This window comes from Grus americana, chromosome 1 (genome assembly GCF_028858705.1).
Source record: "Grus americana isolate bGruAme1 chromosome 1, bGruAme1.mat, whole genome shotgun sequence".
Lineage (NCBI taxonomy): Eukaryota > Metazoa > Chordata > Aves > Gruiformes > Gruidae > Grus > Grus americana.
In genome coordinates, this window is record NC_072852.1 from 23,574,215 (window position 1) to 23,599,448 (window position 25,234).

The following is a 25,234-nucleotide window of genomic DNA, read 5'->3' on the forward strand; positions in this document are numbered from 1 at the left end:
TTTGCCTTAGAGCTGTATTGTAAAAATTTGACAAAGCTGGCAGGGGCCCAACTACTTTAAAGTCTTTCAGGTAACCAAACAGGAAATTTTTTAGCAGGCCCAGGGTCAATGGTGGTAAGGATGCTGGCAACAAGCCCCACCCCACCCCCAGTAAGCCACGGGAGGGAAAGGGACCAGGTTGTGCTGCTCTGCTACGCTGGACATGCTGCACACAACCAGCTGAATATCAAAGCAGGACAGTGCACGGCTGTGACCAACCAAACAATGTTTTACTTGGAAAGTTTAATCCTTGCTAAGGCTAGATATACAAGTTGCAGCTGTGAATAACATCTGTAACGTCCAAGTGAGAAGGCAGTCATGAACAACTAGCAAGGTGTCACGTGCTGCTCCACTGAGGTTAACTCCTGTGCTGGAGAGGCCCGTCAGGACTCCTAGACATCCTTTTCTAAAAAAGCCCTTGTATAGACAACTCTTCAAAGGCATACTTTTTAGGAGTCATATCCTTTCCCAGCTAGGTTCAGGTACTTGATTTGAGGAGTTGGGGAAATAGTGAAGAGACTGCATATCTCATATCTGACTTTTTTGGGGGAAAAATTATATATACAAATACAGTCTCTTTTATTTCATTTGGCCTCTGCTTTTCTACAGTTAATTCCTTTAATGAGAGATAGTGATGGGCTTTGAGAGTATATTTTCAGCCAGGGATGTGAGGGGAGAAAAGAAGTCAGCAGCTTTTATAATAGCATAGAGTATTATTACAAGATGTTTTCAATCAAATCAACCAGTCAAGAAATAGTTAAAACTGTTTTACTAGACCTTTTTCTTCTTCAACAAATGTAAATGTCAGTAAAGCCCCTTTAAAGAGTGGAATTTCTGTAAATACTGAGAGACATAGTTCCAAGTAATGATGTATGCAGCCATAGCGGATCAGGTGATATGCAGTGTATGGTGAAGGTCTTGGCTTGCACTCGCAGGTTTCGTGAGGTGGACAGGGGAGTTGTGTAGGTGGTTTGTAAAGAAAGCAAAGAGTAAAAAGGCTGTAAGGATGTATCACAGGCTGCACAGTGGAAGGCAGTTATGAGGGGATGTTTCAGTTCTCTGTGACTGCTTTGAGCACCAAAGCTACACCAGTGCTGAGGCATGGAGCTTGCTGAACCTGACCCAGCATGGTACTAACAAAGCCGTGCTGGTTGTGAATGTTGTGCTGCTATACAATGCACTATGCTATGTGGGCATGCTGTCTTCTCTGAAGTAGCTCAGGGGATACCTTCCTGCAGTCTTTCCTGCCTAGATGTGTTGGGAGAATCGGCTATAAATATGACCTAAGACTTCCTCAGGCTATAGAAATAGCAAAAAGTCCAGATGTGTTTCATGAAAACAGGATTTTGTGTGCATTACTGATTTAACTTACTAAGATTGCAACTGCATGCTTCATATAATCAAGTTTATCCTTAAAAGGAACAAATCTGAAAAGGCTCCAGATAACTGCAGAGGTAATATTAGTTTAAGAATATGAAAAGGCTTTGTAATATTTTCCTGAATAGGAAGTCACCTTTTTGTTTCTCTTATTTTATCAGGATTTTGTTGGGTGATAAAGCCATTGTTCTAAGGGTATGCGATATGGGCATGGCAAGCAGCAATATTTGAGTGGGCTGAACTGATGGAGTTTCCACTGTAAGAGAAAGCAGCTGAAATCTGACAGAGTGTGGTAAAAGCACAGTATCCTTTCTGTGTGGTAGGATCTTTCCTAGAAGCAGTTTTTGAAACTCATTGGCAGTTTTTGCAAGATCAGCATCTAGAATCTTGTCCTTGTAAGGGTTTGAGAGGGAATTAGTCTGTAAATCACCTTTTTATGAAATTGGTCAGTGTGATTAAAAGCCTCAAATACTGGTCATGTACAGTGTTAGCTGAAGTTTACACAATGGGATGAACAAATTGTAAATCTTCAGCTCTTTGGACTTAACACTGCCTACGGATACATGGGTGCAACCGTGACTGTAGCTTGTGCAAGTTGTAATAATTAGCACAGGCTGTGTCCCATCGCACTTGCTCAGGTTATGATAAGCAGAGATGCCCACTGCTACAATTTGGTTTTATCTCCTTTTAAATCTGTGGTGGGTTGACCCTGGCTGGGGGCCAGGTGCCCACCAGAGCCGCTCTCTCACTCCCCTCATTCACTAAACAGGGGAGAAAAGGCATAATGAAATGCTTGTAGGTCGAGATAAGGACAGGGAGAGATCACTCTCTAATTGTTGTCACGAGCAAAACAGACCAAACTTAGAGAGGGAATTCATCTAATTTATTACTAGGCAAAACAGAGTAGAGGAATGAGAAAATAAAATCAACTCTTAAAACACTTCCCCCCACCCCTCCCATCTTCCCGGGCTCAACTTCACTCCCGGCTTCAACCTTCCCCCCCTCAGCGGCACAGGGGGATGGGGAGTGGGGGTTACGGTCAGTTCATCTCACGGTGTTTCTGCCGCTTCTTCATCCTCAGGGGGAGGACTCCTCTCATCGTTCCCCTGCTCCAGCATGGAGTCCCTCTCACGGGGTGCAGACCTTCAGGAGCAAACTGCTCCAGCGTGGGGTCCCCCATGGGGTCACAAGTCCTGCCAGCAAACCTGCCCTGGCGTGGGCTCCCCTCTTCACGGGTCCACCGGTCCGGCCAGGAACTTGCTCCAGCGTGGGCTTCCCACGGGCCGCAGCCTCCTTCAGGTGCCTCCACCTGCTCCGGCGTGGGGTCCTCCACGGGCTGCAGGTGGAATCGCTACACCCCCTCATCCTTCCTCCATGGGCTGCAGGGGGACAGCCTGCTTCACCATGGTCTTCACCACGGGCTGCAGGGGGATCTCCGCTCCGGCGCCTGGAGCTCCTCCTCCCCCTCCATCTGCACTGACCTTGGTGTCTGCAGAGTTTCTTACATCTTCTCACTCCTCTCTCCGGCTGCAAAAGCTCTCTCTCTCTAAGTGTTTTTCTTCTTCTTAAATATGTTATCACAGAGGCGCTGATTGGCTTGGCCTTGGCCAGCGGCGGGCCCGTCTTGGAGCCGGCTGGCATTGGCTCTGTCAGACACAGGGGGAGCTTCTAGCAGCTTCTCACAGAAGCCACCCCTGTAGCCCCCCCGCTACCAAAACCCTGCCACGCAAACCCAACACAAAATCACACTAAAATTTGGACAAAAAAAGATGCGCGGGTTTTTTTTTTTTTTCTTAAGGGGATTTGGTCTCCTCTGAAGGTTGCTGAAGGATATATTGATTTTTACCCTTACAGGGTACAGAAGTCCAACTTTCTAACAGGGAAACAGCAAAAGGAAATGAGAATCTGTACAAGACCTTTTCCAGTTTATCTCTGCCAGGTATCTGTTGCACGTACCTAGTGCACTAACAAAATAGTACAGCATTTCCTCTAACCACCTGCAAGAATGATCAAATTATTTTAAGCAGGTAGAGCTACAGTTGGCAAATTAGTCTTTTTATGTGGTATTTGAAATACTTCATAGTAGCAGTTAATCTTTATATTGCATTAGAATTATCTGGAAAAACACTAGATTTACTGACATAGTTAAAATAACAAACTTGGGCATGATGATAAGTAAGCACACAATGCTGTAATCTGTGGCTATTATTAGAGACTTCAGAAGACGTCAAACAGCTGGGAAGACTCTGCTTACATTAAATACCTGAGCTAACCCATGGCTATATGAATTTCAATAACTGCATTGAATCTAGGCATTTTATTATGAATTGCTTTTAAATGTTGTAATCTTAGATTTTGGACACCTGGGCATAATCAGTTGATAATCCAATCAACACTTTCTCCAAGTCATTCCTAAAAACTTATTTTTGCATATGCTGAATAGCACAAGGAGCAAGATGGTCATATTTTTGTCTTGTTTGTGGTGGGGTTTTTTTGAGGTTTGTTTTTGTTTTGTTTTGGTGTGGTTTTGTGTGTGTGTGTGTCTCTTTTCAACCTGTATTTCTGGGTTCAGCCCTCTTGCCAGGTATGCCTTTTGCCAACTCAAGATGTATGACTTAATGTCTAGGCAATTCAACAGGTCCCTTCACTCCATAAGCTTCCAATAGGCCTACTGACATTTAAATCAGATAAAAAATACACTTTGTGATAAGCGAGTAGTCAGGTCAGTGTCATTACTATGGTTGAATATGAGCTGAAAGAAGAATGGCATCTGTTTTGCTTTCCCAACTGTGAAAATAGTATGTTTTTTTAGGATTTAAACCCAAACCAGCATCATAAATGTTAAAAACCTCGATAACTGTGGCAAAAGAAAAAGATGTGGATTTATGTTTTTATGTGACCCTCATTGCACACTGATAAAGATGTATTTTAGAAATTTTGAGCCAAACACAGTTATAAAATCTCTCTCTTGTTTTTGCAAGTTTTTAAACTTTTATCTTGTTTCCACAGAGCAAATTAGTTGCAAACCTGTTTTAAGTAACTAGTTAAACAGAGATTATGTCTTCCTTATGATACTGAAGGAAGAAGTCAGCATTGTTTGATGAGTATGTTTTTTAGTCATTACATATTTTAGTTATGTAGGGAAGATAATGCCAAGATTTGAAGGATGTCTAATGTTAACATTTTTCATTATATCGCTTACTACAACTAAGTATTCCAATACCATGAGCTCAGATGTCTTGAGTCAGGCCCCCAAAGAAGCCTTTAAATTCTAAGATTAAAAATACTCTTGGAGCAATTCTTTTGCACCATCTGTTTTTTGAATAGCAGTTTGGCTGCATATGAAAATTTTTCTCTGTGGCCCTGAGGATTCAGAACTTTTTAAAGAAAGCTGAAAAGATTCTCCAACATTTACATGAACTTAGTAGCTGAAAAGAAGTTTTGTAAGACTAGCCATAAAATTTCAGTAATGCTAAAAATGTTAGTGGTCTATATTTCTACTTGTAATTTTTGGAATGTGAATTTCTCATAGCAGTAGACAAGATTGAGATGTACAGTCTCAAGCTTCACTGCATTAGCAATATGCCTTGTGTTATTCACTAACATTAATTTAGAACTGTACCTGTAAAAATGTGTTAATGAAGTATGCTCATCATCTGTCTCCTTGAATGGAGAGATTAGCCATTCAGAGAATATATTTTCCTTCTCATATAGATTTGTTATGTTGTTAAAAAAATTGTGCTTATTTGTCTTTAATGAAAGTAAATTACTTCCCTGGATATCAACAGCTTCTAATATGCTCCATGTAAACAGGTGAATAATCTTTTATCCTAGGGAAGAATCAGTGAAAAAAAAAAATTAATCAGTTACACTCTTTCAAAATAACCATAAAGGTATAAAATTAATATAAACATAGCTATATGTTTCTGAAAAGTTAGTACTGAAAGATTCCATGGACGGACCTCGTGGAAGGTCAGTATGATCTCTAAAGTAGGATCTTTAAAAAGTGGGAAGTGGGGGAGTGAGTGTATAGGTTACAGGTGTATTAAATGACTTCACTTCCAAATTTAAGTCAGTTCTTCAGTAAGGCTGTGACCCTTAAACTGCTTGTAAAATATTGCAAATTAAAATTACTTCTTAAATGTTTTATAGATAGAACGTTAATATTATTCTATGTCTTTGGAGATTAATAGCTCTACAATTACCCAAAATAACCATGGCAACAGAGTAAATTTTCACTGGGCACCCGTTACTCACTAATGGTTGCTGTAATTACAAAGAAACAAGAAAATAAAAACCCAGAGATTATTTGTTGTCCTTTGACTTCAATACATTAATTATTGCCGTGAAGAGTTGAAGGACTCCAGAATTTCAAGCATTTTTTCCTTGCTGCAGCACATCAGACTTCTCAGTAACTGCTCTGTAGTCTGCCTCCTCTTTTTGGCACAAGGTAATACTTTAATGAATAACGTAGTATTTGTTGTGAATTGTATTAGACTGTTTTGTATTCTAGAAACATCAAACAATAAGACATGACAAGGTCATGAGGCCAAAATAACATTACTTTGGATACGTTGGAAAATCTAAAGCTGTGATTTAGACAGCGATGTCTCTTCTTGATGCCTCTCTCCAAATTTTTTGTGATAATTGAAGCGTGACCTGAAGGTCTATGTGTGCGTATGTGTGCACGCTTGTGTGAGTTAGTTCGTTTTCGATGCAGACCGTACAAAAGAAATCTCGCTACAAAATGGGTTACTGATATTTAACAGTTCCTCTTTGGACCTGTGTCCTCTCTAAACATCAGAGTTTAAGCCCCAGCTGAAGCACTGGAAGGCAGGCCTTTTGTGATCTCTGTCAACTAATAAAAATCAATATTAGGAAATTCCCTGATATACTTTAAAGCTGCTTAATTATTTTAATTATCACACAGCTCATTGCACTCAGGAAACAACAGGAAACAGATCAATGTCAGATAGGATCTTGTTGAGCAAGATGAACTAGCCTTCTGGATGACTGACAGTACATTGGTCATATTAAACTGCATGTGAAGGAAAATGTTAAGTGGAATTGGATTAGACAGAGAAGAAAATGACATTTATGTTTCAGGTGTCTGTTAACTAAATGTTAATGGACTAATGTCTGTCTCATAATGACAATCCCAATGAGACAGAGTTAAAGATGCAGATGTGTCTTGCTTGAGAAATCTTAAATTAACTGTGTGTTTTCAGCACATCCTCATAGTTCGTGACTTTTGGCTGTGGGTTTGTATGTTGAGTGGGTTTTTTCTTGGTAAATCAACTACACTTTGTATAAACCTTAGATGGGAAATTGTTTAGTTCTTTCATTTTCTTTGTAATCCATTGTTTCACTATGATTATGTGACAATGTTTTTATTTTTCGCTTGCTTTCAGAACATTTTTATTTTAGTAATATATAATTTCCGGAAAAAAGAACGAAGGCTTAGACATGAAATACCACAATCATTACATGTCAGTATTAACATGATGAATCACATTTTTGGTGGTTGGTGAGAACCATGGCCATAGTCTAGGTTAGCTAAGGGAGTGACTATTACCCTTCTCCTCTGATTCCAAACTTTCTCTTTATGTTTAAAAATATCACAGTGAAAAAGCAGCTGATGACGGAAGCTGTGTCTAAGTCCAGCCATCAGCTTCAGAACAGGTAGTGTCCTTAGTGCAGAGTAACTCCACACACAGCCCAACTTTGCTGAACAGAGAGCTCATCAGGTGAAGACTTCATGAGAAGAGCCTGGAGACAGAGGAGCAGAATCTCAAACAAAAGCTCTGCTGGAGTTGGGATAGAAGTCCCTGTACTGGGGATGATGTCTGTCAGCAGGACCTTTTACCTCCTTTCCCATTTTGGTGCCTTTTCAACAATTACTTTGAAGATGGTAGCTGCTTTTCCTCACCAGGATGCTGCCTGGCTCCCCAGGCAACTGTCACCTGTGGCAAAGCACTTTTATTTGCCTCCCATCACTATTAGTACAGAAGAGCTGCTTGAGGAGCTGAACAAACTCCCAAAACTTCTGTCCAACAGCAGCTGGAAGTATAGATGGCTCTTCAGATACTCCCTTTTTCTGCAGGTGTCCCTTGCAGGTTAACTAGTTCCTGAACGTCACAGTTTCTGTGTTGATTCCTGTAGTAATATGCGGCGCTCTTTGGTTTACACTTCCTTATATCAGCCCCACCTCTATTCAGGCAGGGCTTTCACTTAGCTCCACATCTCCTTTCTCTCAGATGGTTCAGTACCAGAGGAATTGTCCTGGAGTAGAAAGGGAAGAAATCTTTCTTTCTCAGACTGTACAGGCACTTACAATTTACTGATACTCACTGAAGTTGTTTCTTTATCTGAAACACTTTATCTTAGTGTCTTTTGACTTCCAAAGTCCACAGAGGTTTGTAAGTGTCTGCTTGGCATGTTTTCATCCTGGCCTGAAGTAAATGCTCAGATTGGAGTTTGAAGTGGGAGAGCTGTAACTCATCTCTGCCTTCCCATATTCAGTAAGTGCAAGCTGATGAGAAAAGTCTGGTAACATCTGAAAACCACTCTGTCAATTGTCAGCTTGATAGGCTCTTAGCTGAAAAGTTTCAGAGGGTCAAAAGTGAGATGCAGAGTAGAAATTATGCTGCAAGCATACCATTTAGTAGAACTGAGCAGAAGTGCTTATTCCAGAGGAAATAAGCTAATTACCAAAGCAAAAAAAGAGGACCTTTAAAAAGCAGAATTTCACACAAAACTTCAGCCAGAAGTCTTTAAAAAATTAAAATAATAGAGAGAGAAAAAAATAAATATTTATACTTGTATCTATTTTAATAGGATCACTGCTGTAGAATGATGTATGAACCTTAATCTAGGAAAGGAACAGAGGTTTTTTTCTCATATAATGCACAGTTAGGACCTACCTAGACAGGACCTGATGAACACGGCAGGTGACCCCAGTGGAAGCACTGTGTATTCAGTGACAGAGGTCAGTAGTGCTGAAATAAGTACATTTTTCTGTACAAAACCAAACAAACAAAAAAAGGGGGTGGGGGGGCTTGAAGCACCACATCATCTTCCCCAAATAATGTCAGAAAGCAGGAAAAATGGAAGAAGTGGAATAAGGAGGATCCTCAGTATCTCATCTGTCATGATTTAACCCAGCAGGCAACTAAAACAACCGCACAGCGGTTGGCTCACTCCACCCCTGCAGTGGGATGGGGAGAGAATTGGAAAAGAAAAAAAAAAAAAAAAGAAAAGGTAAAACTCATGGGTGGAGATAAAGACAGTTTAATAGGACAGAAAAGGGAGATGATAATAATAATGATGATGATGATAATAATAATAATAGTAATAATGAATATACAAAAGAAGCATGATTTCTTACCACCTGGAACCAATGCTCAGCTAGTTTCTGAGCTGCGCTGCCTCCTGGCCCACTTCCCCAGTTATATCTGGAGCACGATGACATATGGTATGGAATATCCCTTTGGCCAGTTTGGGTCAGCTGTCCTGGCTGTGTCCCCTCCCAGCTTTTTGTGCACCCCCAGCCTCCTTGTTGGCAGGGCAGTATGAGAAGCTGAAAAGTCCTTGACTATTTGGCAACAACTAAAAACATCAGTGTGTTATCAACATTATTCTCATCCTAAATCCAAAACACAGCGCTATACCAGCTGCTAGGAGGAAAATTAACTCTATCCCAACTGAAACCAGGACATCATGAAGCATTGGAGACTGGCTACTGCTGAAGACAGATCCAGGCAAGGTGCACCAAAGGTCTTTCTGATACGTAGTTCTCATGTATGTCTTGGTATCTCCTACTTGTATACCCTGAGATAAGTTGATGGCCAGATTCGTGGTCAGGTGGGAATTGTTCTGTGCTTCCTAGCAACATGTTAATTAAAGTTTTAAGTAACAAAAAACTGCTAATGCAGAAGTTCTTCGACACTCTTGGATGTCCTCAATCTCTTCTGATCTCTTCCAATGACACTATATAGCTACAGCTTCTTGGAAGAGTTTTTTTTTGCCTGTAAAATCATAAGAATGGAAATAAATGATATGAAGAACCTTTTAAACTGGGTATCTATTGTATGGTTGTGTTGCTGGGGTCTGGAGGTGACTGTGATTTTGTACAGAAATGCACATTTACTTGAAGTCTATTCATTTAGGCACTACTGAAACAAATGACTTGCAGTTATATTTGTGGTAAAGATTCCTCACACTTTCACTCCCACTTACTTCCCAGCATATGTGTAAGCTACCTTATCTTCTTTTTCTTTTTTTTTTTTTTCCCTCTTGTGGAAAATCATAACCATGAACTTTTCTCAGAAGGATTACATGAAATGTGCTTGCTATTACTGGTGCTACAAAATACATTTAAAAAGAAAAAAATACCCAAAAACAACATTTTCAAAAAATATGAACATATATGGGATAACGTTAAAATGAACATTTTCCACCCAAGAACATTTGATACTATCCAGTCTATAATATCATGCAAACAAAACTTTATGCATTTATTAACATGTTTGTAGAGTTGTTACCCCCCAAACCTACCCACCCTCTTATAACTTCCTCTTCCAGTACAAGCCGTTAGCTTGTACTAGATAATGTCATACCACCTTGCTACTATTTTAATATGTTACTAGAGTAGTATTTATCTTGCAGTTGAATTTTTTTCCTGTGTTGATGTTTAAGGGATTGAGTTATGTGTCCCCATCACATACAATATCTGTTCCCAGAGCCTGTTGGCTTTTTTTGACTTACTGGCTTCTTCAGCTGCAGAACTGAACCAATCTTCTCTGGCACACAATGTATGCTGCAGATTTTAAGATGAAATCTGTCTCTATGGATTTTCTGAGTACAGAATGAAAACGGCTGCATTCTTCCAACTATGCTGGTAGCACTGAGCTTTTTGGCTACATGTGGGGAATGGCAAGCTTTTTCTCTCTCTCTTTCCTTTCTTCTCCCCAGATCCCCCTCCCTATCTACTCTGATGTCATTGTGTGGACAGGGCTGCCTCTTTTCCAGAGGTGAAAGGAATAAAGCAAAGGTGGCAGAGGAGGTCCAAAGGGGCTCATTTTCTGTTCCTTAATAGTTCCTACCTCATCAGAACCTCCTTCTTCACACTTCTTTCCTAGGACTGACAGATGTTTCTGCCAACACCACAGTGCTAATGCCTTGCTTTAGCACCTACCTGTGACGAAGCTCATCTACATCTCATAGAATCATAGAATGGTTTGGGTTGGAAGGGACCTCAAAGACCATCTAGTTCTAACCCCCCTGCTGTGGGCAGGGACACTCTCCACCAGACCACATTGCCCAAAGCTCCATCCAACCTGGCCTTGAACACTTCCAGGGATGGGGCCTCCGCAAACTCTCTGGGCAACCTGTTCCAGTGCCTCACCACTCTAACAGTAAAGAATTTCTTTCTAACATCTAATCTCCTACCCCTCCCAGTTAGCCCTGGAGCAGGGAAAGTCATTCACATAGCATTGCCCCACCTCTGGGAGGAGAGGTGAAGGTAGAGGCATAGCCTTGCTGTCCAGAGAAGAACACGATCCGCCCTGGCTGGGAAATACAAAACTGCCTTCATAGTACTATGTCACCACTGGTGTCTAGCAATTTTAATTCTTTATCTGGCCTAATATGAAGTTTAATCTGTGATGCAGTTATATTACAAGTATACTTATCAGCTATCAAGGTGCTATAAGAAGAGGAGCTAGAGTTCTGTCCTTTTATACTCTGGAGTCAGTATTACTTGTTAGAGGATATAAACAAAAATTTCACCAGTGTAGTACGTTTGCTGAGAGTGGCCAATAGCAGATGCTTGGGGAAAGAATGCAGGGAGCATAGAAATTTTTCTCCTGTATATTCTTCTTGCACTTAGTAGCTGAAGGACTGTATGAATCAGAGTTGCATCTAGATCACTGCTTTTAATAGCTACTGATAGATGTACTAATGAATGATGTGGCAAATTGTTTTTTAATATACCTATACCGTTGGCTGCAAGAGCTCTGTCTCATCTTCAAATTTTACTCATTTTAGGTTACGTTTTATGAGACAGCGTGTCTCTGTGCTTGCTGTGGCAAGAAGTTCTGATACATTCTGGAAGGAAAAAACTACTACTTGTTATTTGTTATTTTAAATACCATGTGCTCGTGATACCTGCCCTGACTGATGTTCTCATGCAGGGGTGGAATGAGCTGTTCCTGTTGCAGAAGTACACATTTCTAATCATCTACTGTGCTGAGGACCAAGACATCAAATAAATTATACTCATCTCTGCAGAATCACAGATAAAGTTCTTGTCCATCAGCTTCAATAATATAAAGTTGTACTGCCTGACCTGGAATTGATTTATATTAGTTTATTTTAATACCAAATTCTTTACTTTCTCTGTGAGCCTTGTAGTGGGTACCATTATAATTTTTATCACATATGCCCTAAATCCATATATAATTCATTTCCTGTAGCACTCTCAGTTTCCCTGTAGTTCTGTTTTGTGCATTCATACATGAACAGCCAGAATCTGCTCCGTGGTAAGTAAGATAAATTGCCTGAACATGGGCATCGGACGCCATTTCAGATACCCCAGGGTATCCATCTGGCCTCCAGCTGCTGCCTCGAAAAGGCACAGGTTCTCTGTCATATGCATATTCTGCATATCTGTATGGATGTCTCCAATATCTTAGGATATTTAAAACGTCAATAAGTGCCTATGTTTACAGCAACTGGATGCAATCCTGTTTTATTGTCCCAATCTTGAACTGAGACATTTAGGGTAAGCATAAAGAGAAGTCTGTTCAGATTTTGAATAGGTGTAAGAAAGACAATCATCATTTGTTATTTTAGTAACCACATTGCTCATTGTTTGCAAATGTCTGCTGTATGGAGATTGAGCAAATAATGGCTTCGTTTATCACAAACCTTGCATAGTTTGATACAGTGTGTGTTCCTACTCTGTCTGCCAGCCTAACATTCACAAATTCATTTTTCTTAGTTACGATTAGTTGTTTATAATTCTCTGGTATTTTTTTCCCCCCAAGTATCAAATGTTTTAACAGCTTGTATTTACTCTGTCCATTGATTCCATTTCAAACTTCTATTTCATTTGTCTCATTGAAATACTTATCAGTGACTAATTTCTTGTTTAATTTCACGGATGCATTCTTCTTCTCTGGGAACTCTCAGTACTGAAAGTTCAAATGGTTACTCTCCCTCTTTCTACTTTATTGAGAACAATTTAATTCATGTACATCTCTGTAGTACTTTTTTGTTTTAACAGCTAATTGAAATGAAATGCTAATTAAAAAAAAAATCTGAACACTCAATTCTAGCATTTGAAACTAATTGTATAAATTAATAAAATAAAAGTTGGTCCTATAAATCTGAGGAGGCTTCCAGTAAAGCCAAATCCTAACAGATGGTGCATGCTGAAGTTTTTGATATGCAACAGTTAACTGTATTATAGTGTACAATAAATGACTACAGTTTACCTAAAGATACCCTTGAATCCATGCTGAATGCTTTAGGATTCATAACAGATAAAACAGCCTCTGTGGAGCAGCTCAAAGGGTGAAGACTTAGCTTAAGTAATTTTTATTTCAGTTTAAAAAAATGAAATTATTATCAAAAATCACTGCAATCTGGTGAAATACCAGATCTGGTATCAAGCTTTGTAATGGAATCAGCTCCTCTAGAGTTGGAATATTCTGTAAATGGCAGTTGTGAGACTTATCACCACAACCACTTTTCTACGCTTTTATCAAGGCACTGAAATAGTAGTGCCTCATAATAAGTAAATTTTTATTAAAGGTTTTCATATAAGAAAAATCCAAGACTGCTGATTTAACAGAATTATTATTTTTTTTTTAGAAATCTTCAAGGGCTCATAACTATTCTTAATTTAGGATCCATTATAGATTAACCATTTTAACATGCAGTTGGCCACTACTACACATGAACTTGTGGTTTTCCAGTCACTCTACTTCTTTTCCACTACCTGACATGTAAGGAAAACAACTTCACTGGAAGGCATCTGGGCAGGTGTACTCCGTAACCTTGTAGGGAACTAAGATTGCAGCTTGCACTGGGAGCAGAGATGTTTTAGATTCATGTGAAATATAACTTGATAAAATAGGCACATGCAGGATAAGGTAGTTGCTGAGCAGCATCTTGAGAATATCAAGGTACATGTTTAAGGATTTCTTCAGAAGAATGTGAATTTTCAAGTTCAGTGCACAAAGGACCTGTCATAAAATGGTTGTTTATCAGAAAGAGTCCTCCTTGACATCAGGGTAAGGCATTAAAAATTCAGAAGGATCCATTACGTCCTTGATTCTGAATTAAAAACTTCATGCATTTTACTTTTTTTTCTTCTCTAAATAATATTTCCAGCTAGTTTAAGCTGCATTTCGAAAAGCTCATAAACAGCTGAGGTCACAGACACATTGCTTCTGTTTAGCTAATGTGCTAGTTTAACACCCAGAGTTGTTTAATGCTGCTGGCTGTAAACTGGGAAGGAGGAGGGAGAATTTCTTTCAGTACCAGATTATTACTTTATATTTACAATAAGAAAATGTGTCCTTAGGCTTAGTAAAATGTAACTTATTCTTTTATGCCATGGATATGGATTGTCTTCAACTGAATGGTAACAGAACTATTCTACAAAGCATCCTTCTATAGGGTTTATAGAAGATTTTTTTTTTTTAGTTTGATTTTGGAGTGATTTTGAAGCAGGATCTATTTATCAGCCATTCAGTATTTCAAAAAATCTAAGGGACTTGGTATGCAATACAGCTAAGACTTTGAAGTTTCTAGGTGATGACATCATACTTAGAGTATATACGGCTGTTAAAAGAATGTCCAGTAGCAGACAAATGCCTGTGTTTATGACACCAGTTCAGGTGCAAAACCCCGTATTTCTTTGTCTGTCTTTTGAACCACGTCATTGGATGTGGCCACAGCTCTCCTGTCAGGACAGTGTCATCGCTTTGTGCTGTGATGTCTTCGGAGTAGAACAGTTGGAGCTCTGTTTCCACATGTTTCTCACTGTATCTCATTCCTTTTGCCCCTTTTTCTTCAGTAGATCCTGTAAAGGGAAATGAACACTTTCAGTCTACACTAACCATGACACTGAACTGTTGGTCTTTCCTTTACAGACTAAGCACATTTAATAAGCTGCATTTTCCTCTTTCATTTACCTTCTTAACTGCAAAAGAATTTGATTTCAAAACAAGCCTGTAAACTTGTTGAACAATGTTTCGTTATGAAATTTGAAAATTTCCTTCCACTTATCCATCTACAGTTATAAAAAAAAAAAAAAAGACTTTCTAAAAGTATTCTGGACTTGCTCAGCAAAGAGAGACTTCAGAAATAGATCTTGAAATCTAGTAACTTGTAAGTTACTAACTTAAGTACAAGTTAGTTTATATATTAAAAAAAAAAATATTAAGATGAAGCTTCACATATGATTTTCCATGGTTAGCCAAGCTTATTAATATATTCTTGAAATTCTACCATGTACTTCTATTTTAGGCATCCAGAATATATTAAAAACTTAGTTAAGATGGTGACAGATTGAATATAATTACCTGAGTCAATCACGGGTTAAAATTATGCATGGCAACATAACCACACAGAAAATAATAAAGACTCAATGACATTGTTCCTTCACTGCTCTTTAACTGCCCTGTTAAATGATTGCTGACAAATTATGAAAAGAAAAAGATTATGAAATTAGTGAAATTATTGTTAAAAATGTGGGCTGGTTTGTATTCCCTGAGGTGGTCTACACTAGCATTACAGGGACATTTTTCCTAAGCAAAAGCATCATTTTTCCTATGATGGTGCCCAATAAATATGGTTCCTGGATGAGGATATCCAAGTTCATTCTCCAAGAAAACTATCCTATTGAAGAACTATTTAGTGTAGTTTCCCAAAATCATTTTGTCTAAACCGGAATTTATATAACCTGGGCTCACTACCTCGGGTCAGTGGTATATTCTATATCACTTGCTCTCCACAGTGTATTGCATTTAGATTTAGCAGCCAGTCCTCAATGACCATTAAGCGGAGCAATTAAACACTCAATGTCTTAAACTTTTACTAAGAGGCAATTCCCTGTAAGGGTACTGGTACGGTATAAGCATACATGGCAGCACAGTACAGAATATCAGGAGTGCTCAATTCTGCATATCTGGCTGTCAAATAAAGAGGCATTTGCACAATTCAGTGGTATTTGTTACAGTGTTATATACCGAATCTAGATGTGTTTCCACCTATGCTATTATTCATGGTCAGCTACAATGTTTCTCCACACAGTTTAATAATCTGATCTCTATACAGTGTTAATCAGTTTTTCCACAGAAGTATTCACTTTAATTTGATGGACTATCTAACAAAGTATATTTTCTTAGCAAACCTTTTCATTTTGTGGGCTACCCATTCTCAGGCGAACTGTTAATCTAGATCATCAGGGTGTATTTTTCTTCAGATGAGATAAACATTCTTTTAAGAACACTAATTAACTGTTGATGATTTGTTTATATCCTTGAGGCCTCTAGTTTCAATCTGTCCTTACACTTTCAAGGCTTCTGCTACCATCTTGCATTCATAAATTTGGGAACCCTTGCTAAAATCCCCAGTTTCTCTTCAAATGCCTTTAAGCTTTGCTTTCCTGGTTACGTGGCTAATGGTTTATTAGCACAATCCAGCCATGCATGCCTCCTTGTTTTAGGTCCATTAAATGTTTCATCCCACAAAGCAACAATGAACTAAAAGACATATATAAATCATAAGATATAGGTGAAAATAATGGTGAAAATAATGGTCTCGTACTGCTTGCTCACAGTATCTACTAGTTATGGCAGCATTGCTAGCACATTATCAAATTTACTTTACAGCAGGCACTGTGACTGTTATTGTACTTTCTAAAAATATGTGATTCAACAGAGAGACAGTACATTCTTCCCAGGGTTTGGGGGTCTGAATCTTCTGTGGCTTATTCCTGGTTTTAACAAGCTTAACTTTATTAACTTGGCAAAGGTTGTTTTAACTTCTGCTATGTGAGAAAGACCTTGTTGGATTCGGAGTGGCAGCTGAATTCAGCAGGATGCTGCATCCCTGTCGAATGAGGTGCACAGCATGAGACGCTGTTATGCTCTAGCTGAGAACATGACTGCATCAAAGAGAAAGATGTTTCTGGCCTGTACTATAGTCTGTCTCTTTGTACATGGCATTTCTAAAACCAGCAATAGATTATAAGCTCACACTGGTATTGCTGGGCATAAGAGTGTCTGAAGTTCCCATTGGTCTTAGGGGATACAAAGGACATTTCGTATCTGTTGGTAAAATATAGCTATTCTTTCCATGAGCTCTTTAAATGCTGCTGAGTGGAAAGATGAATTCCATCATTACTTGAGAGTAATATTTTGAAGGTTACCTACATACCTCCATACCAACAACAATTGAGTATGTGTTTATTGGGTGGAAGAAATTTATTGGATCAACCTGCTATTTGAGCAGTGAAGAATAATTTCATTGCTTGGAAGATTGTAAACTGGCATTTTTCTTGCCCTCCATTCTGTCAAAGGAATTGGGAGCAAAGCACGAAGAGCTTTCAAAAATTTTATGTTGAGTCTCTTGTATCTTCATGAGGTCTTAAGTATTTATGACACACAATTTTTTGATACTCCTCTTCCATGGTTGCTTACATCTAGTTTTTGCAGCCAGAGTTTTGCTGGCAGAACTGTGAAACTGGCACAGTAGCTAATGTGTCACTTGTGGCTCTCAAAGTACTGTTTATTTCATTGGATTTCAGTTTTGTATGAAAGCTGCTATACGAAACGAGAACAAATTACTTTACGGGAGACAGACAGACATACAAGAAAAAGTATTTATGCTGAAATTCTGGGGTATATAGATTGATGTCCCCACTTCTAATGGCTATCTTCTGCTTGATATGTACCCAGAATTTCAAGCTTTTTTTGGCATTCTCTGGAAAGCACTCACAGTGGACTTAGTGCCTCTAGGCGCTACATTAACAAGTAATACTGTAGGAATTTACTATGAACCGCATATTCTCCTTTTCTTGGTTGTTCATATGGAGAAATGTGAAAACATTGGGGGGTGGGGTTTGTGGTGGTTTGGTTTTTTCCCCCAGTAAAAATAGATTTCATTCTCCAGTCACTGAAATAGAACTTTAACATACTTGAATTTGTCGTCAATAGACCTTGACTATAAGCATGGTTCACATATACATCTGAATTTGGGGAATGGGTGAAAAGGACATTCTTTGTGTAGTTTAGAAAAGTCTCTGTAGGAGTGCAGATCCTTCATGTGACCTTGAGGGAATTCATCAAAATATGTTCTAATTTGGCTGGACTAGTTGCCAGGGTAGACGTGTAGTTTTCAATCTTTGAACATTTTGTTGATCGAAGTAAGAACAGAGTGTCGATTTATAACTTTTGACAGCTTCAGAAATGGCCCTTTCTGTCAGACAGTGTCATGTATAGACGAGAGAGCAACAAGCACAGCTGCGATCCTTAATTTCTTTTGATAAAACACTTTTACACAGGTGGTCAGTGCTAGAAACTGATCACATTAACTGTGACCAGATTTAGACACTTGCATCTCAAGGTCTTTTGTGAGCATTGGCTCCTAAGTTGATGATATTAATTTTTGTTTTCATACTTAACAGGAAAATTCTTTATGAAGTTCATTACAATTCTGATATTTTGTGCCTACTGCGCTGTAGTCACATCCTAAAGTGAAATTGTGTCCTTCTGCCAGTCAAAGGGAGTTTCTCCACTTTTTATCACAGAATTTCCTAATGTTCTGTAATATACATACCCAAAAAACCCCAACCAACCAACCAAAAAGATGACAAAAGATTATCTTTTTAAATTGCTTTAGTTAACTCATAGATAGGGTAGATTTTGTGACGATGATAATAACACACATTTTCTCTTTGTGAGGTTTTTGGGTTTATTACCATACTAGCCTTGCATTACGAAGAACCTGCTCAATCTCTAATTAGTATTTTTCCTCCAAAATATATTTTCTGGAAAATTGCTTTAAAGGTATTTATCCTAATTGCTTTTTAATTTTTTTCAGGGAGTGCTGGAACACCTGTTATCTTCAATGAAAATGGAGATGCTCCTGGACGCTATGATATTTTTCAGTATCAAATCACCAACAAGAGTACAGAATACAAAGTAATTGGTCAGTGGACTAACCAACTTCATCTAAATGTAAGTACTGGTTTGATTATGATGCTAACATTAGAGAATACTCATTTGACTATTAAATTATTTCAAAACACTTCAAAAATGTTGATGAGTTCTTCTCTGTCAGCTGGCAAAAGAAAGCTTTTCTATTCTCTTCTTGAAAAGGCGGTAAAAGATAGCACAATAATCTGACCCAAATTCTATATATTTTAAAGTAGGTTGGTTTGTATATTTACCTGCTCCTTTAAATGATATTTTAGGATCATTATGTATCTGATGTTCCTCAGACTGATTATGAAGTTAGGCAGGGAAATAGTAACTCATCCTTCAAAAGAGTGTGTCAGACAAAATGATGGGTACATATATATTGCCCAGGTATTTCAAATAACATAAGGGGATGGAAATGTATTTAGTAAAAGAGAAGTTTGGCTGATGTAGTTGAAACACTGGGATGATGAACTACTGCAATAAAAATATTTCTTGAATATAAAGGGAGAATTTGGAGTTAACTATGATTAGTGTAGTCCCTTATTACTTAATAGCAGAAGAAACAAAAGACACAACAACTTGCCCATCCGTAGGAGGTGTTTCTAATTGCTGCCTTAATATGTTCTGCAAGTTTTGTGGTAGTTAAGCCCCAACTGTGCATGGAACTATGTTTTTGAAAATTGCCATCCCAATAAGATTGAGAGATAGAATATGCAATATTTGTATGACAGCTAAGCATCAAGCCACAGCTGTAACTTGAGTAGTTGTTGGGTCCAAGGCACTTCTTTCTGCAAAATATGGCTTCATGTGAGGAGAGTTACAGTCATGAGAAAAGCAAAATGAAGTTAAACTGTTTCCTTGTTAGCTATGCAATATTTACAGGGTTTACTTGAGATATGTTAGCCATTTGGGTAGCTCTGTAAATGTGAAATATCAAGTGTTTTTTTTTGCTAATGGCTGATGAGAAGGGTAACAGTGTGATTTGATGACCAGATTCACCAAAGGGTAACTTTAATCAAACTACAAAAAGCAGGTTTCAAACTTCTCTGGTTTTCCATGTGAGAGGTTCCTGAAGAAGAGTAACAAAGACAGTATAGTAAATATTTACAAATTATTCTCCCATTGAGACTACTTCGCAATAATTATCTGAGTGCAACCCACAGTAACACATATGATAGCTCCCCATTTTCAGCCACAGCTGTTAAACCACTTTACCATATCTACTGTTTTATATATATAACTACTTGGCAAGGAGTAATTTATTTAATTCTCTACCCGACTAGAAAAAAAATAAAAAACCCACTAGAAAAAAGCCCACCAACAGAAACTGTGTGTAGCAGATTGTGTGGCAGTGTTACCTCCCTCCACAAACCTGATATCTGCCTGTTGAAAGGCATGAAAGGGAAAAAAAAAAAAAAAAGTGGTTAAACAAGTTTAAAGATTAATACTAAATTGTAATTTCTGGAACACACTAGAGTTAGACCCTTATCATAACTATTATGGCATACATTCCAGATCTTCATAATTGCTACAGTTTTCTGAAAAGTTAGTATTTATTAAGTGAGCTGAAAAACTGATACACACATTTTGCACAAATGTTAGTACTAACATAGCACTTACATAGTAGAAGCTAAAAGCTACCTTAGAATTTGCTTCAATTCAATATGCCTTTTTCTAACACCCCCGCCCCTGCCCCCCCAGCCAACTGCTAAATTTTTCATCAAGCCTGTAGCCTTTCAGTCCCATTATTTCTCCCTGATGTATGTGTACTCCAGGGAGTTCTCTGAAATATGGTTAGGTTGGCTGCTACTCAGACTACTGAAACCACACCATGCTAACCACATTGACCACAAAGCTAACAGGAAAGGATTTATCTAATGACACCCCTTGTTAACTCATATTAAGAATGGATGTGTTAGGATGTTCTTTGTCTCTTTTTTCACCTCTTTTTTTCACCTCCATATACGGGACACACCTGGTTGTCCAAATTCGCGGGCAAGCTCTGTCGTGGAGATGCAAACAGGCCGGCACACAGCTCCACAGTTGGTGGTTCTGCTCCCAGCCTCATGCCGTGGCCCCGTTCCCGTCCTCCCACCCCTGCTCTGCTGCACAGCCCCTGCTCACACAGCCCAGGGTCCGAGCAGGCAAGCGGGGCTCCATCCCCCCGTGCACGGTGCACCTGAATTGATTCGGCAAGGAGGTGTACTCCTGGTTCTTGACTTACTCAACTTTAGATAAAGCCTGGAGTATTTCTAAAGGGAAGATTGGGTTTTATTTCTTAAAGTTTGTCAGGGCTTGAGATGCTGGTCTCCATTGGTGTCTGCAGATATTGGATAGCAACAATGAAGAAGGAAGTCTTAATAGGGGTTCTACAGTTCGTTTCCATCTGTTTATAGATTCATTAAACTTACTTAGCATGGTTCAATGGTCGTTATGCCACATGACGATCTGCTGTGGCAAAGCTGTTGCCTCCTCTCACTAGACAAAATGTACTAAACCCAAGTAATCTTTGTGAATGATTGCAAATTCTCCAAGGCATCATATTGCAAATTGGGTAGTGCCTTTGATTGCCAATGGATCAGAGGAATGCGGTGGATGTTTTCATTGGTTTCAGTGAAACATCTATATTTATTGAAGGTCAAGCACTATTAAGACGACAGAGCACTTTTTACCCTGCTGTTCTATAAAGGAGATACTTTTTATATATAATACTTTTCCCACTGCATCCTTCTTTCCTCTGCAGTTTCCTCCTAATGAAGATACATGTAACTATGATTTTAAATGGATCTCTGCCAGCTAGATATCCTTTATAGATACTTCTACTCCTGTTTTTACAGATATTTCTGCTTCAAATTGTGTGGTAACATGTTGTAGCTATGACTGTGTTTAAGATTGTGTTCCTCTATACAGCTGGTACTGTGCTTCAGAAGATGTATAGCTTTTATTAATTTATTTATTTTCTATGCCTGAAAGAATAAATCATGAAAGTACTGGGTTTGCAGCACAATTCAACTTTTGGAACAATTACTGTAACTAAGACTAGAACACATCTTGCATCTAAATAACTGAATCAAAGGGTTTCCTTTCTTCTTTCTGATATTTTTTTTTTTTCCCTTTTTGTTTTCCTTTTCCTTAGGATACTCTTTGATATTTTTTCCTTTGGGTTTTGTTGTGAGTCTCCGTTGTGTGGGCTATGGCTCCTCACCTGGTGGCCTGCCTTGGTCCTGTCCCTGACCTTGATCCTCAGGACTGAGGATTCCTCTGCTGGTGTCTCCGATTCCTCAAAGTTTTCACTGGTTCTGCGGGGTCCTTGTGGTCAAGCTTCAGAGCTGTTTTTTTCCTGTTGCAGTGCCGGCTTTTCCTTTAGGCAGAAAGTGCTGACTCTGGCTGGATAAAGAGTCTGTATCATGCTCACTGAGAGGCTCTTTGTCAGCAGGCTTCACCAGCTCCAGAGACCCTTCTAGCTGTGATGCTGGTTTCTCCCTGTAGTCCTCAGTAACATCAATGCTCTCCTTTAGGCAACTGACCTTTCTTATTCCCTCTGAAGCAGCTATAGCTTCCAGATATAGGAACTTCATGATTACTGATCAGTACTATTCTTGCAATTCTTACAAAACAAACGTATGCATGACAATGCTGAGAGATACAGTATAGAAGCTAAAAAAGAAACATAATCTTCAAAGTTTAAACTTTTGTGTGATTCTTGAGTTTGAATAAGGTATCTCAGTCTTTCACAGATGCAAGACAACTCTGAAAGCAGACATTTAGAAACATTGAACTATAATCTCAAAGAACCTGATTGCCTTTTATACAATTATCACTTTACATGACTCTGGCAATGTAAATTTACACCCCTTTTAAGTCCTTTTATGCTCTAAGGTTGCCTGACTTTAAATGATCTTAAGGTACTGGAAATAACCAGACCCTAAAAAGTTTTAGTATCACTTTGAAGGAAAGTATAATTGCCTTAGAACTTCTGATCATTTACTATACATTTACTGTCAGGGTTTTCTGTGGTTTGCTTTCCTCATTTTCTTTTCTTTATCAACAGAAGAAGATAACTTATTTTTCAGGAAACTCTGATAGTTAAAATCCTTTCTTCCAAAAGATATTCTGGTTTTCATAATGAATAAAAGTCCAGGAAGAGGCAGTTGTTTCTGCAGAAGTTATGTTTTATTCATATTGCAACAGTATTTTGCATACCAGGTCACACGTAAAAGTTCCCTATAAATGTGTGGGTTTAGCAAATTTGATCTCTCAACCATGTAATCTCTGTAGGAGGAAAGTTGTTAAAAACAAGCTTGCTTTTTCTGGCACTTATGATTTGAAATCAACTTCCTTTTACGATTAATAATGAATTCCCTCTTAGAAACTCTGTTCTGTGTTATATGTGTTGTAATAAGGGCTAGATTGAGATGTTGACTGATGGCTTTTGTTGGTGGGAGCAAGTGGAAATAGTTCTAGTTCCAAAGATTTAATAACAAGTTTCTCAGTTTCCTTTCCTTAGGAACCCATTCAGTTTGTTCTGGTTCATTTCTGAGGGACTTTCCCCCCCTCTTTAAAAATGTTCTATTGTGGAACCTAAATGACAGCTGGAAAAAGAAAAGTGGAAATGTTTAAGAATTTTAAAATTTAATATGTTGACTTTTTTTAAAAAAATCCTTTTTAATATACTTTAAAGCATCCTCAAATTTCATTTCAAGCTTATACATTGTTTTGGTCTACCCAAGTTGTGTCTAAAGGTCCTAATCTGAAAAAAAATATGTAGATCCAAATCCATACTCTTCCAAGTTGGTAATTTTGATTGATGGGACTTCAAGTAGACATAATTATTGGTGTTTTCACAATCAGATATTTGAATGATGCAGTTAAAAAGCTTGAGTGGATATCCATTTATGTGATATTCCTTAAGAAAAAACCAAAGCATATCAAACACTACATTTCAAGTGGATTTTTTAAGACAGAATTCACTTGTGTGTGGTTTTTTTTGTTTTGTTTCTTTGTTTGGTTTTGGTTTTGGGGTTTTTTTGTTTGGGGTTTTTTTTTGTTTGTTTTTTTTTTTTTTTTCACCAGAGCACAAGAGTTCTGCAGAAAGGCAAGAGAAATTTTACAATAACAGATTTTTAACTTTCTCTTAGAAATAATAGGATGCATAAGCATTCAGATTTATGGTGTGTATGCACTGAGGATATAAATGACTCAAGGGCATCCATTTTTCTGTAATGGTCGTGATGACTAAGAAAATCATAAATTAAAATTACACTGATGTGATGAACTATCAGAGAGACAGCCATAATCATCATCAGCCTTAAGCACAGTGTTTGGTGAACTAGTAAAAATTGGGAACCCCACATTGACAATGAGCTTCCCTTCAGGCAGCCGTATCATGAGAAGATTTGAATCCGTATTTGATTCAGTCTTTTCTAGGACTCTTGTAAATTATGTATCTAATCCTGAAGCAAACTATCAACACTGACATTAGTCAATTCTTTTTGGAAGGAACAGATTGAAAATGCATTAGTTCCCTTTCTTGTGACATGGTAAAAGAAAATGATTCAAGAAGCTTCTGATATTTTCTCGAACTGCAGCAAATAAGTTTGAAGCTTTGCTGTGGGCCACTGTATTTCATTAAAGATGCCAGAGAGACATTTTTCCCATGGTAGCTGTTATATAATTGATAGATGTTTTCAAATTGCTGAACCTAAGCCCTGTGTTTAACAAAAAACCACACTATAGTGAAATACACAACAGGAGCACTTAGTGCAGTATATGATTATATCTATAAACAAAATATGACAATCATACTGTCTGCAGGGTATTCTTCTGCCCATATGTAATAGGGCAGTATGGTTCAATCGTAGACTCCATCCATGTTATCTGCCTGAAAAGTGTTGATGCTGGGATAAAAATAAAACTCAATGAGACAAGCAAAAATGTTTTAGGTTCCTCTATTCTTCTCAAAATTGTACTGCTGTCTTCCTTTATTCTACACAGGGCTGAAAGTAGAAAAAGACTATTTTGTGGTGGGCTGACCTTGGCTGGACCACAGGTGTCCACCAAGCTGCTCTATCGCTCCCCTCCTCAGCAGGACAGGGAGGGGAGAAAATAAGATGGAAAAAAACCTTGTGGGTCAAGATAAAGGGAGTTTAATAAAGCAAAAGAAAAGGTCACACACAGAAGCAAAGGAAAACCAAAAGATTTATTCTCTACTTCCCATCATCAGGCAATGTCAGGCCACTTCCAGGGAAGCAGGGCTTCAGTGCACGTAGCAGTTCTCCAGAAGACAAACATTGTAAATAACGAATGCCCCCCCTTCCTTTTTCTTTCTCTTAGCTCTTATTTCTGAGCAGACGTCATATGGTATGGAATATCCCTTTGGTCAGTTCGGGTCAGCTGTCCTGGCTGTGTCCCCACCCAAGATCTTGCCCACCCCCAGCGTACTGGTGAGGGGGGGAATGTTGGAGAGACAGCCCTGGTGCTGTGCCAGCGCTGCTCAGCAGTAGCCCAAAGCCTGGTGTGTTACCACCACCTTGCTGGCTACCAATGCGCAGCACAGCACTGTGGGGGCTGCTATGGGGAAAATTAACTCCAGCTCAGCC

The 25,234-nt window shown here is 38.6% G+C and overlaps 1 protein-coding gene across 3 annotated transcripts in view; it reads left to right on the forward strand.

Moving 5' to 3' along the window:
• The window catches only part of GRM8 (glutamate metabotropic receptor 8), a 360,424-nt gene that overhangs the window by 268,683 nt on the left and 66,507 nt on the right, over positions 1–25,234 (forward strand). For all 3 annotated transcript variants that reach the window (XM_054826915.1, XM_054826905.1, XM_054826898.1), the window contains exon 8: positions 18,535–18,671. In XM_054826915.1, the coding sequence (XP_054682890.1) occupies positions 18,535–18,671 (137 nt within the window). The remainder of the gene's footprint in view (positions 1–18,534; positions 18,672–25,234) is intronic.